Source organism: Manis pentadactyla, chromosome 4 (assembly GCF_030020395.1).
Source record: "Manis pentadactyla isolate mManPen7 chromosome 4, mManPen7.hap1, whole genome shotgun sequence".
Classification (NCBI taxonomy): domain Eukaryota; kingdom Metazoa; phylum Chordata; class Mammalia; order Pholidota; family Manidae; genus Manis; species Manis pentadactyla.
This window is the reverse complement of record NC_080022.1, coordinates 182,603,487-182,616,613: the sequence shown is the minus strand read 5'-3', so window position 1 is coordinate 182,616,613 and position 13,127 is coordinate 182,603,487. Positions and strand designations below refer to the sequence as shown.

General features: G+C 46.1%; 1 protein-coding gene across 9 annotated transcripts in view; it reads left to right on the top strand.

Moving 5' to 3' along the window:
- The window catches only part of SLC39A11 (solute carrier family 39 member 11), a 382,305-nt gene that overhangs the window by 249,590 nt on the left and 119,588 nt on the right, over positions 1-13,127 (top strand). For all 9 annotated transcript variants that reach the window (XM_057501668.1, XM_057501669.1, XM_057501667.1 and 6 more), the window contains one exon: positions 3,021-3,191. In XM_057501668.1, coding sequence (XP_057357651.1) covers positions 3,021-3,191 — 171 coding nt within the window. The remainder of the gene's footprint in view (positions 1-3,020; positions 3,192-13,127) is intronic.

Below are 13,127 nucleotides of genomic sequence, written 5' to 3'. Positions count from 1 at the left end.
CCTCCTTTGCAAATGCCCCAACCTTTCCTCTTTCAAGAAATCTCACAGGGTCTTGCACACTCCTGCACCCCACACCAGGCTTGGCAATTGCCTCTGTTAAGTATTCATCCTTGGCCCATGGTGCTGGCATTTTCCTTGATGGCATGCAATGGCTTAACCGGCCTTACCAGGAGAGGCAAGAAGATTCATTGCCTGGGATGCATCCATGCGCTCTGCAGTGATTTATTTGGGCCAGATTTCCTCATGGCAGACTCATTAATGGCTGTTACCAAGTGGTGACTTATTTAACTCTCACAAGTAGGCCAGGTGCTCACACCCTCCCGCTTCCCACTAGAGAAGGCACTGACATCAGTTTTCACACTTTGGGACCCCACAGTGAGGCATGCGTCCCTACCTCGGTTGGTTATGCTTCTCTAGTGTTCTTTTTAAACCCATGCAGGCTGCTGTAACTTGCTGATGTTGCCCATCTCCGTTGCCCTCTGTGCCTTATCTGCAGCAGAGTCAGAGTCTAATGCCTTTGTGACAATGGGTGAAAACTCAGTGCTGGTTAGAGGGTGCATTTCTGCCTCTTTGATTTAAAGGAATCAGCTATGTCTTCCCTGTCTGTCCTCTCTTAAATCAGAAAATCCCGAAAGGGAGGAGTTTGGTTTTTTTTTTTCCCCAATCAACTCCTATTGGAGAGCATATGGGTCAGGTCTATGTGCTCAAAGGAAGCCCGTCATCGGCATCCTCTGGCTGGCCTAGGAGAAAGCCAAGGACCCTGCACCGCAATATGGCTCAGTTCCTGGACAGCCCCGGGGCCTGCTTTGTTCACATGTTCAGGGTTTATGAACTTGCCATCCCAAATGGTCAGTTCAGTTTTCTAACCAGCCTCTGGAACCTGAGTCAGCAGATATTGTCAACTTAATACATACAAAAACACTCCCCCAGCTGTGTACAGAGACACACACACACCGTGCTGTAGGTATCTGAGGCAGGAAGATGGCAATCATATGCTTGTATTTACACACACACACACACACACACACACACACACACACGTGTGGATTCCTCACGGTGAGTATTTAGCCTCGCCTTGTGCAAATACTGTCTGGGAGGAGTTGCTCTCCAGCGAGACAGCTTGTGTCCTCGAGAGGCCAGGTTTGTGAGTTGTGGCTACCGTGCATCGGAGGGCTGGTACCCCTGCATTTCAGAGGATCAGCAAGAGGCCCCTTCTCTTGAATAGAACCAAGAGTACAGCTGTTCGCAGGAGGGACCCCCTGGGCCCTGAGGAAGGGTGGGTCTGCCTGCCCTTTGGCGCTTTCTTGCTTTTCAAGCTGTATTTGCTCGATTTGACTAAACAAACAGAATGATTTTCAAAAAACGTGCTTTTTTTTTTTCTTTTCTTGCTTTTGAAATACAAACGACATTCCACTGAGGTGGGTTTATCTGCAAAGCGCATCAATGATGGAGTTTATACACTGAGACTCTGGGCTAAATGGGGTGAGAGGAACAGCCCCGCCTTGCTTTTCAGCCAGGAGCGAGGGGAGGCCCAGCCAGCTGCCCGCTGTTTCCTAATTTGACTTGGGGCATATTTTCTGCAACTTTCAGCTTAGAGATGAGAGTTTTTTGCTGGTGGAAAATGTGTAAATAGAGAAAGGAAGTAGCACTTCCACAGAGAGTCCCTCCCTGTTCTTCAGGTTGATGGCCATGAACTTCAGGGAAGGATGTCCCCCAACAGAGCAGAGCATCAGTCAAGCTTTTGTTCTTTCCCCCAACCAGGGGGTGATTTATCATCCAAACCAGGACGCTTTGTCGGTCAAAGGGGTGCAGACAGGCCCCCTGGGATAGCGACCCAAAATGGATGTATGCTTGCCCTGCTCAGGACGGTCCCCCTACAGGCAGGCGCTGGTGTCCCGTCCATGACCTCTGGTTATGCTTTGCTGGTTCATATACTCACGCATGACGGAGACACCGTTTTACCCATTCGTGCTACCACGTGTTGCAGATTTGCTCAAGACTGTCCTCTTCCAGGAAGCCTCTCCCACAAATCCATCCCACACTGTGAACCGCAGTCTGGGAGCTCTGCCTCCTGCCTGTTCTGTATTTCAGAGCCAGGAGATTTGCCTCCATCAGGAATAAACAAATAACCCAGGAGACCAGGAGTGTTTGGGACAACCTGGCCCTTAGAAATGATAGAGCCCGCTCTGTGTCTCTGTCTCTGTTTCCCTCTCCCTGGCTGCCTGATTTCCCATCTCTACTTGTCTGCGTGCATCTGCTTCCCTCCATCTGTCAGGCTGCTTCCTCGACCCATTCTAGTCATAGCTGCCCTTACATTATGTGCCCTTTCAAATTCAGAACCCCTACTTGACTCACTGGGACCTTCCCATTCCTGTTGCCCGTCCCTGGGGAGAGAATCTGATTGGCTGAGCCAGGCACCTGTATTGGTTCCTGTAAGTCTGCGGGCCCAGGAGAGCAGGTCACCTCTGATAGAATCCTGGAGGGCTGTGGGAGAGAGGGGGACACACAGCACAAAGTAGTCCACACCGAACACTTAGAACAGTCCAAGCACTTACCTGCCGTCCCTCCCTTAGTCCTCGCAAGGCCCAGTGGAGTAGGCACGGGTGGTATCCCATTTTGTGAATCAGGAAATAAGCACAAGGAAGTCGAACAGCCTGTTTAGCCCCACCCACTGAGAAAGTGAGCCAGGAAGGCTGGTTCTGGAATCTGCGCTCCTAATGACTATTCAGTGTGGTTTTTCTTAAATAGGCTGTGCTAGAATATCCCATTTTCTTTTTTTTACCCTTTTTTTGTACCTGTACATTAGGCATTATTATCTTTCCAATAAATGTTTGCTGAATGAATGAATGAATAAAGGGAGGAAGGAAGGAAGGAAGAAATGGATGAATAAAGGAACCGTCAGAAGGATACACAGTCGTTAAGAAGTTAGGAAGTAGACCATTTCCTGTCTGCTTCTCATCCAAGTACCACACGCACGTTTTCAAAGCCCTCTCCCTTCCCGCCCCTGTCTTTTTGCCCAGACAAGAGTGAGAATGGCGAGGCACATCAGAGGAAGAAGCCGGTGGCTGCCAGCCTGCCAGAGGGCCCTGCTGCCCCTGCGCCTTCCCAGGAGAACCTGGCACCGCCCGGCAGCGGCCGCTGGAGAAGGATCGCCCTGCTCATCTTGGCCATCACCATACACAACGTGCCAGGTGAGATCTTGTCCCAGCGGCATCCGGCCACCTGCCTGAGGGTAAAGGCACTCTGCTCAGTTGCCTGGCTGGAAAAGGGCCGTGGGCAATTATGATATGGGTCCTTTTTTGAGGGGTGTTGCAGAGGGAGTACAAAACTTTCTTGACTGTATTTTTTGGGTTACCTCTTCTAGATTGATCAATGTATATTAAAACTTCCCCTTGCAGTTACTTTGAAGAATTTCACTCCGATTTCCTCATAGGAATATCTTCCCAAGCCATTAAGTCATTTGCCACATAAATTCAGAGCTGTTATGTGATTGCAATGGAAGGTGCCTTTTATAAACACGGATTGCCTCTGGTTCTGCTTAATACTCTTTTAAAATACTGAATTTAATACAGTTTAACACTGATGTTTGTCTTACCTGCTTTGTTCATATGGGCATCTTTCTGAAATGTCCTTACCGGTCCTCTCCTTTTTAGCATTTTGGAGTAATTTGTTTTGTATTTGTTGTTGGATTTCATTGAAAAAAATTTATTGGTGTTCTATTTAAAGCTCATATATGTTTCATTTAGAGTAATTAGAAAACACAGATAAGCATAAAAAGAAGAATACAAATATTACATTAAACAACTGAGGGAACCTGAGGAAAAGTCCTTGGGTTACATTTTGGGATTTCAGCTCCGCTCCCTACTGCTTAGCGTATCTTGACAGAGTACTTGAGCCCCCGAACCTTCATATACTCTATGACATGAATATAATTCTGCTACTGAGACAACTGGGATATTACTTACAAATTAAAATACACTTATTTTGATACTGTGGATTTTTATATAAATATATAAATATATGGTTATATATAATATATATATATTTAAAATATACATAAATATATATATAAATATATATTTTAATGTCTATTATGTACTTGATTTTATACACACTCACACACACACACACATACATACCTACCTACAGATAGATTTTGGTACAGTACTTGGGCCAAATGAGCATTTGAAAAATTAAAGCTACCATTAGCATTAGTAATACTATTCATATTAATAATACTCCCGTCCTCCTTTCCAGTTTTGACTTCCTCAGTCTTGAGTTTTTAACATTCTGATCCACCTTTCATCATTTTGGATTTCACGTTTGAGTACTAATCTTGCTCAGGAACATCCCCGGGTGACATGATCTCTAAGTCCTTGAAGAGTTAGTTCATGACATCAACCTGTTAGCCTATTACAGGAACCATGCCTTGACTGGTGAGGCTTGCTAAAGGCACATGTTTCTCTTTCCAGCCCTTAAAGGTGCTGCCCTTAAAAGTGCTGCTTCATTATTCCTGTACTTTGAAAGCAACGACCCTGGCAACCCAGGTTTATTCCTGTGTGGGTAACTTCATTCTCTTTTGCTTGCACAACAAAGAACTTTTTTGGTCCTCTTTAAGGAATGAAAGTTTCAATATGTTATATATTCCAGAATTCAATCTGTCTAAAAGACTATGTGTGCAATCACTTTTTAAGCTCAGATCTTCCTCTAGACGAGAAGCACTTTCCTGATTATTTCCATCCCAGTCTTAGGAGCTTCTGTCATATGATCACATAGGCTGGTTTGCCCTAAATGTTTCTTCTGCATTTGTTCCTCGTTTCTCTCTTGGCTTTGGGTTATCAGTAAACTCTTGGTTGGTTTTCTAGAGCTTGCTGTTCTGTCTGCCTGGAGGTGAAGCCTTATGTGGGACCCCAGGGCACAAACCTGGATTTGCCCTCGTGCAAGGGTCTGTCACACCCATTCCCTGAATCTTAAAGGGTGGTGTGAAGCCCGAGGGCTTGGTAGAGGCCAAGCTTGAAAACCTCCATAGTCACTTGCAACCTAGTAGCTGCTTATCATTGGAGAGGAGAAGGTGCTCACGCTGTCTTTTCAGTTACAGCAGTGGCTGGCCTTCCTTTGCTATTCAGGTGTCTTCCTTTAGCCAGTTGATAAAGAATAAAGATCTGTCCAGTGGGTGTAGAGCCAAGCAAGGTTACTGTACTGGCATGAGGTTCCTTTGGCGATTCCCTGTCCCCATGAAAAGCCAAGGAGTGTTGTAAGATCCAGATTTCATAGTGATGGGCTTCGTATACCCAGGAATAAGCTTTCCCCGACTGCCTCCTGCCCGTGCCCCGCCTGCCGCCGCTCTTCCATGTCCCCATATCCTCAGTGGGAATTGTTCCCTGGCTTATTTGGCAGATGGTCAGGGAGAGTCAGAGTATACTCTCTTAAATGCTTATTGACTCTGTGAGAAGTTGGATGAAGGCCAGAAACAAGAGTGTGCTGGCAGGAAGATGTGTGGAATGACACTGAAATCTAATGAAATCTGATGATCCTAAGTCATCACGGATTCACGTGTTACTTTTTCCCTGAAAAGGCCCTGTTCGGGATCTTTGGCATTTCCAAGTCCAAGTTCAACCTTGTGTCCCTTTTATGGGGAATGCATAGTATCTTTCAAAGTGAGGATCTAGTGGCTCATGGGAATCTGAACTGAGTTGGCTTAATCAGAAGCCGAGTGGTAACAGTTTGTTAAGCGGAGAGCAGCTCACTTGCCTGGATTGAGAGGTTCGAGGAGGAATTTCTATCCTAGTCTTGCCTTATCTTATTATTTGTGTTTTAGTAATGTGTCCTAACAAGAACTTGATTATATCTGTCATAAAACAGACCAAGATCCCTGGTCTCCTGTGACTAACATTATAGCAGGGAGATAGATAATGACCATAGTAATAATAGGCTGATTATATGTATTAGAAGGCGGTTAGTGCTATAAAGAAAGAAAAAGTTCACCAGGGCAGTTGAGATGGTAACATGTTGTAGAAAGAAGTTGCAGTTTTAAATAGCGTGGTGAGGGTCGTCATTAAGATCTCCTTGCGTTGAGTCAGCCATGCCGATCACTGGGGGAGAGTGAGTGTTCCAGGTGGAGGGAGCAGCCAGTGCAAAGGCCCTGAGGCAGGAGCACATCTAACACCCATGAGGAGGAGCCAGGAGTCCAGTGTGGCTGGAGCAGTGCGAGTGGGAGGGACAGGATGACAAGGTGAGCCAGAAGGTCAGCCTGCCCTCAGTGGAGCTCAGAGGCATGGTAAGCCTTTTCATTTTTATTCTATGGGAGATGAGCCACCCCAGGGTTTGAACAGAGAAGCACGTGATTTGACTTGTGCTTTAAAAGGTTCTTCCTCAGTGCTGAGTTCAGAGTGGACTTAGGAGGGGCCGGGGTGGGAGCAAGGTGACCTGTGTGTGGAGGAATGTAGGGGGGTCTTCAGGAATCCCAGTTGAAGACAGCGGTGGCTCTGCCCAGGGAGGTGATGCCAGAGGTACTGAGAAGTGGTCCTGTTCTGGTGTCTGTTGAAGGTGGAGCCAGGGATATTTGCTGATGGGTTAAATGTGGGGTGTGAGAGAAAGACAGGGGCTAGGAAGGAGGCTGAGCTCTTCCCAGGAAGGAAGGCTGACCAGCTGCAAGGATGGAGCTGCCGTCCCGAGACGGGGTGGGTTTTAGACGGGGACGTCAGGAACTCAGTTTCGGACTGTGGGGTTTACTGGTAGACATGCAGGCAGAGATCCTGATTATTAGGTGGTTGCCTGTAAGAGTCGGAGTTTGGGGGTGTGAAGTCTGGACCGGAGAGATAAACTTGGGGACCATTGGCACAAAGTTGTCCTTTAAACCCATGACACTGGGTGAAATCACCAAGGATCTAAATACAAATAGATGCATCTCCAAAGACCCCACTGGGGCTCATTTCCGGAGACTCGGACTTCTAACCCCAGTCTAGAGAGTTCTTGCCCGCAATTACCATTCTCAGCGACATGCCCTTTGATGAGAACCATTTCCAGAGCTTGTCTGTCACCAGCTTACCTTTAGAAAGGTCTCTTCTTTAACATTATCCTTTTTAGTTTATTAAAAATTTAACTAGAGCTTTGACAGTCCCTGAGACTCTAGGTCTCAAGGTAGACTTTTCACAGTGCCTAAATGGATAATTGATTTTTTTTGAAGTTTTTTGCCTTTGCTGGTTCAGTTTTATATGTCCCAGGGATGACATTTTGCTAGAAAAAAAATTTTTTTTAATGTGGAAGTAAAAAGAAAGGTCATCAGCGAGTGTCTTGTCTGTCTCCTGGAGGTTACTGGAGTGTGAGGAGACACATGTCAGCATGTGTGCACAGCCAGGGCCCTTGGATTAATATTTAACACTGATGTGCAAGGACAAATGAGCTCTTAAACCTCTGTGGCTCACAACCCTCCTAAGAGCCTGATAGGTGCTGTGGGCCTTTTTACAAGAGAATAATGCACACCCAACAGTTTGCAGGCAGCTTTGGGTGTTCTTGGGCCTCAGGAAGCCTACCCACAGCCCTAGAGCAGGAGAGAAGCCCAGCTTTGGAGAAATAAATGTAGTCTTGCAGGGAGTTTAAATATCTCTGGGAGAACGGTAATGACCGCGGCGGCCACGGCATTCTACAGCTTTTTGAGCCCACGGTCTCTTAAAGTGCATCTTGTGCATCTCATGCAGTTTCGGACAGACTCAAGGGCGCTGAGCCTCCCAAAGATGCCTGGGCCTCGGGAAAACAAGCACCTTCTCTGTGTCTTGAGTGGAATAAAGAATCAACTAGCAATTGAGTTCCTACCAGTCTGTTTTCAGGAGTATCTTATGCACTCCTGTTGCTTTGTCCATAAGAAAGTTCTGTTTAGAGCCCAGACGGGTTTGAGAGGCGATCTCATTCAAACACTCCTCCGTCTGAAGACGTACAGCCTATGTGTATCATCACTGCGGTTCCTTCCAGCCCTGGCACAAGAATGCAAATAGCACGCTGTTTGTTTCACTTTGTAGCCATGTTACTCGTGCCTTCCCTGTGGCGCCTTGCTGCATCCCACGTCTGCTTCCGTCATGAGAGCTATCACTCTGAACAGCAATTCTTCACATGCGTCTGCTTCCTCCCAGGAGACCGAGCTTCTCATAGGAAAGTCCATGCTATCTTCTTTTTAGATCCCAAGTTAGAGTTCGTAGTGAAGCCCAGTGCATATTCGAGCACATGATCGGTGCCTTTTGGTACTTAACCTCCATTCTCCAAGAGCTGAGGCATTCAAGGATCTGGTGTCCCAGAAGCCTTCTACCTGAGTCGCCAGGTGGGCCAAGGGAGGGCATTTAACTTCCGTGGGTCTCCATGATGTGGTGGGCTTTCCTTTGTGTCTGAAATGATGTCTAAAGGTCTGGAGAAGAGGCTAGATGAGTCACGTGCTTTAAATTTTCCCCTCATTAGAGTCAGGAGTCAAGTCCACTTCGCTGGCTGTTGCCATGACACAGAGAGAGCTGGGGTCACTGCTTGTGTCCACAGAACAGCATGACGGCTAGTTTTACGTATTTGGCTTCTCTTCATTGATGTCTCCTAACGGACCGCATTGTGGGGCTTTAAATGAAATGCTTAAAGTTTTGATCAGAAGTGATTTTGTTTTAAGGAACAAAGCCCCACAAATCTATACACTGAAATATTAATAGTGGTTGGTTATTCCTGGGATTTAGGGGTTATGGGACTGTGGCTATTTATTTTCCTCATGTTGTTGTGAGATTTATAACTCACCTTTTCTATAATGAATATTTATGACTATGTGATGAGATGAAAATGTTTTTGGAAAGGGGACCTCTGTTACCTAACAACCGCAACATCTCCAAACCCCCCAATCGCACAAAACTATGTAGAAGTAACAGTTACCCCTTTGTGCCTGTGATAATCTTATCGGGGTTGTTTTAATTACAGGTTAGAAACAGAATGAAGGATTTTGTTAGCTTCCAATGGCTGCTGTAACAAATGATCACACGTTTAGTGGCCTAAGACAACTCCATTTATTCCCTCACTGTTCAAGAGGCCAGAATTTTGAAATTGACTTTCCAGGGCCACAGTCAAGGTGTCCACAGTGCCTTACTCCTGCTGGAGGCTAGAGGGGAGAACCTGTCCCTTGCCTCTTCCATGTGTTTTACAGGGGCTGCCAGCATTCCTGGTCTTGTGGCCACGTAACTACAACCTCTGCCACCGTGGCACATTGCTTTTTCTTCTGTGGCTAATCTCCCTCTGCATCCTTACTGAGATTTTTGTGATTATAGTTAGGGCCCACTCGGATAGTCCAGGAACGTGACCATATCCCCAGGTAATGACATCTGCCAAAACCCCCTTGTCATAAGAGGCAGCAGGTTCGAGGTTGTTTGGGCGTGAACCTGGGTATTCACTTTACTTGTGTGGTGTCCACAGGGGTGGCTGTGGAGGGGCAGCACTTCGAATTTGCAGGAAGGAGCTGGTAGCTAATAAGACAAACTTACTGACTGACTGTTTTCCTGGGACAAAGACAGAATAGAAAATTCTGTTAATAGATGTGGACCTTTCCAGGGAAAACACTGATGCAACAGCCTCTACTTCATCTGTTTTGCTTCCAGAAACGGGAGGAGCATTCTCTGCAGCCAAAGCCCAGGCTCAGTTCATGAATGAGCCGAGCACCACTCAAAGCCACAAATCAGTGGCAGGAATAAAGTGCACTCATAATACTAGAGGCCATGACGCACTGGGATCTTTCAAAGTTCCAGACATGAAGTGCCCTATGTATATGATTTGGATATTCATAACCCTGCCTTACATTTTAGAAACTGAGGCCCAGCGAGGCTAAAGACCAACCTTGAGGTCACAGAAGCAGGTGTAGGTCAAGCTTGATTCACGTTCGGTTTCCATATTGCCTCCATTCCACCCCTTGCTCTGATGAACTGGGCCTCTTTGCTTCTGGGGGATTACATGGTATTTTAGATAGGGCTGCAGAGAAGTTCAGGAAGTGCTTCTTACTTTTTGGAGTTCACTACATTAAATGTCAATGTCTGCAACACCACGTCAGCATGTTGGTGTGATCATCACTGCAGATGCCCCCAGCTCTGCAGGAGGGGAATTTGGGCGGGGAAACCTGGACCAAAAGCCTCATCCACCCACAGGGCCTGCCACTGTGGGCGCTCCGCAGATTTGTGCAGAATGAGCACACGTGCAGCCCCACACACCCACCACCCCAACCGAGTGAGGATGGCCCAGGACCCAGGCAGGTCCTCCCCCTTTATCCACATCCAGGAGCGTGCTGTGGAGAGATGGCACGAGCACAGGATTCGGAGTCAGAAAGGCCGGGGCTTGGATCCTGGAGCCATCCACTGCTTTACTAGCTGGTGACTTTAGATAAGACAGCACGAGTGTCAGATTTCCCAGCTGTAAAGTAGAGGTAATATCTATCTTGCAGTTCAGCATTCAGGGAGATGAAGCCAATGACTATATGCACCAAGGAAGCACAGATGACAATGCCTAGAACACAGTAGGACCTGAAAAATGTTATATTTCCTTACACCTGGTCCTCTTCCCTCAGACCCCTCCTCCCTCCTATGTCTGTCTTCACTCTGCTTTGATCCCGAAAGCTCGTTGGGTTCTGGTCTTCGTCCTGAGTGGGGATGTCCCGGATTGCTTTAATTTTCATCTCCAACAGGTTATATTTGAAGATGCTTCTCATTGACTCCAGGAGTTTGGAAACACTGCAATATTCTCCTTTAATTATCTGTATCTCAGTGGGAAGCCCGACATTATAATTAGCGCAGGCTCCTGTCTGGGATGACATTTTGCTCAGCATACCGTGTTCCTGGGTGTGCACTATAGCAGAAGCTGGTAGCACACACCCAGATCACGCTGTTGGGTGTGAGCATGAGAGCTGCACAAACGCCCAGAAGGTGAAATCGCGACTCTGGGATTCCTGTGTGATCCCTACAAAAAAGTCTCAGGGAACCTTTTAGGTTCACTGTCAACTCCTGTCACAGGCTGCAGGCACACAGATGCCTTCAACCGACTCTCTGGGCCTCAGGTTAAGTAAGGCTGCATGAGGATATATGTAGGTTATAATCAAGACTCATTTCCCCACCTACTAGATTACGTCATCCTCATGCCTATTATTTATATTAAAGAAAAACATTAAAGCAAGAGAATTTGAACACATTTTTGGATTAGGACTCCGAGTTGCCAGTCACTTCCAGTTGTCTTTCTGCTACAGGCAGGCAGATACTAGCTAGAACACGGTTTTATAAGGCCTTTTGGACCTGCACTTGTACAGCGGCTTTTAGCCACATGGACAAGCACAGGCTTTAGAGTCAGAGAGGACAGGAAGTAGATCTTGGAGCCACCAATGCTCTACTATTTATTTATCAGAATTCAATAAAATGCAACATCTAGATCCTCAGTCATACTTAGGCACATGTCAAGCACGGAGTAGCCGCATGCATCTAGCGGGCGCCATGTTGGACAGCACAGATACAGAACAATGCCATTGTCACACATTGCCCTGCTCTAGACCCTTAGCAAAAAATGTAACTCCATGAATTAGTTAGAGCCCACCCAAGCTTGCCCGGGAACAAGTTCTATTTAGGGGAGACATTTTGTTTCCTGAGGCAGAGGCAGCTGTTCTCAGTCAGGGGATGTGGCGAAAGTATATTGTGAATAGAATAGAGTATCCGAACGAGCAAGTAATTTGTTTTTGAACAAATCTTAATAAATAAAAACATTTTAATGAATTTACTCTTAAATAAACATTAACATATTGTAAATTCTAATAAATAAATAAATCCCCGTGGTACCGTCCCCCCCATTCGCTCTTGTTCTAATCTGGTTTCTTGTTTCGAGAGTGGGACAAGCCAGGGTCGAGAGCGGCTCGTGCAGGGGACTTTGTGCAGCAGGCCTGGTATCAGGTTCACTGTCAGGATATGGAAAGAGCCATCTGAGGACAGCTCGTCATCCTTTGTTTGGGTGTTACATGTAGTGTGCAAATAGACTCACACCCAGCCCTGAGCAAGGCAGCCTCGCTGGGCTGTGTCAGCTTAGCCCCTTGCACAGAGCGGCTTCTCCTGACCCCACGCATACTTTGAGGAGATGCCATAAACTGTCACGTGAAAATCACCACAGCATTTATTGTCAGATTTTTGCTAGGGCCATCGCCCAGCTGATCATGCAGTGCTACAAAACAAGGTATTTATTTTAGAATGCGCTACCTGGAAGAGCTTTGCCTCCCCTGTGGAAACAGTCTTCATAGATCACTGCGTATTCCTTCTTTTTTCCCCCGTGGCTGCTGAGACGCAGAGCCCCCAGTTGCTGCTGAGATAAGAATGAAATGCATTCTTATGGCCTGATTATCTGCCTTCTTCTCTTCCAACCTGTTGTGCTGCGCTTTAATCCATTCCAAAAGGAGGGAGGTTATTAGGGACTTGGCATAGCGATTTTATCCCTTTGTCACCACCTTCCTTCATTTTGTTTCCTGGGGCATAAGTTATGTCTCACATCCAGAAACCTGGCTGAACGGTGCTTTTCTCTGGTTATCATGGAGACTGGGGGCCAGATAAGAGGTGATGAACTTGTCTGTTTACAGTGTTTAGCCAAATAATCAGCAGTACTTTCTGTAGACTTTGCATGTGTGAAGCAGCTAGACCACCCCATCCAAAGGAATATAATGCCAGCAACATATGTAATTATCAGTTTTCTAGTAGCCGTGTTAAAAAAAACAGTGAAAAGTAAGTGAAATTTATTTTTGCAATATATTTTATTTAACCTAAAATAGCCAAAATATTAGTATTTCAACATAGACTCAGTATAAAACATCGAGACATTTCACGTTCTTTTTTTCATACTAGGTCCTTACAACCCAGTGTGTATTTTACACTCTGATGCATCTTAGTTTGGATGCTAAATTTTTAGGGGTTCAAGTGAAATGTAGTCCTACCAAAACAAAGCTGTGTCTACCAGAAAAAATGTTTTCTATTTCTTTAGTTGTCAGATGTAAATTAGCTAAAATTAAATCATTCATTTTCTCAGTCATGCTAGCCAGATTCCAAGGGCTTCATGGCCATACTGGGAGCTGCCGTGTCAGGTGGCAGAGATCTAAATGCCCCAGG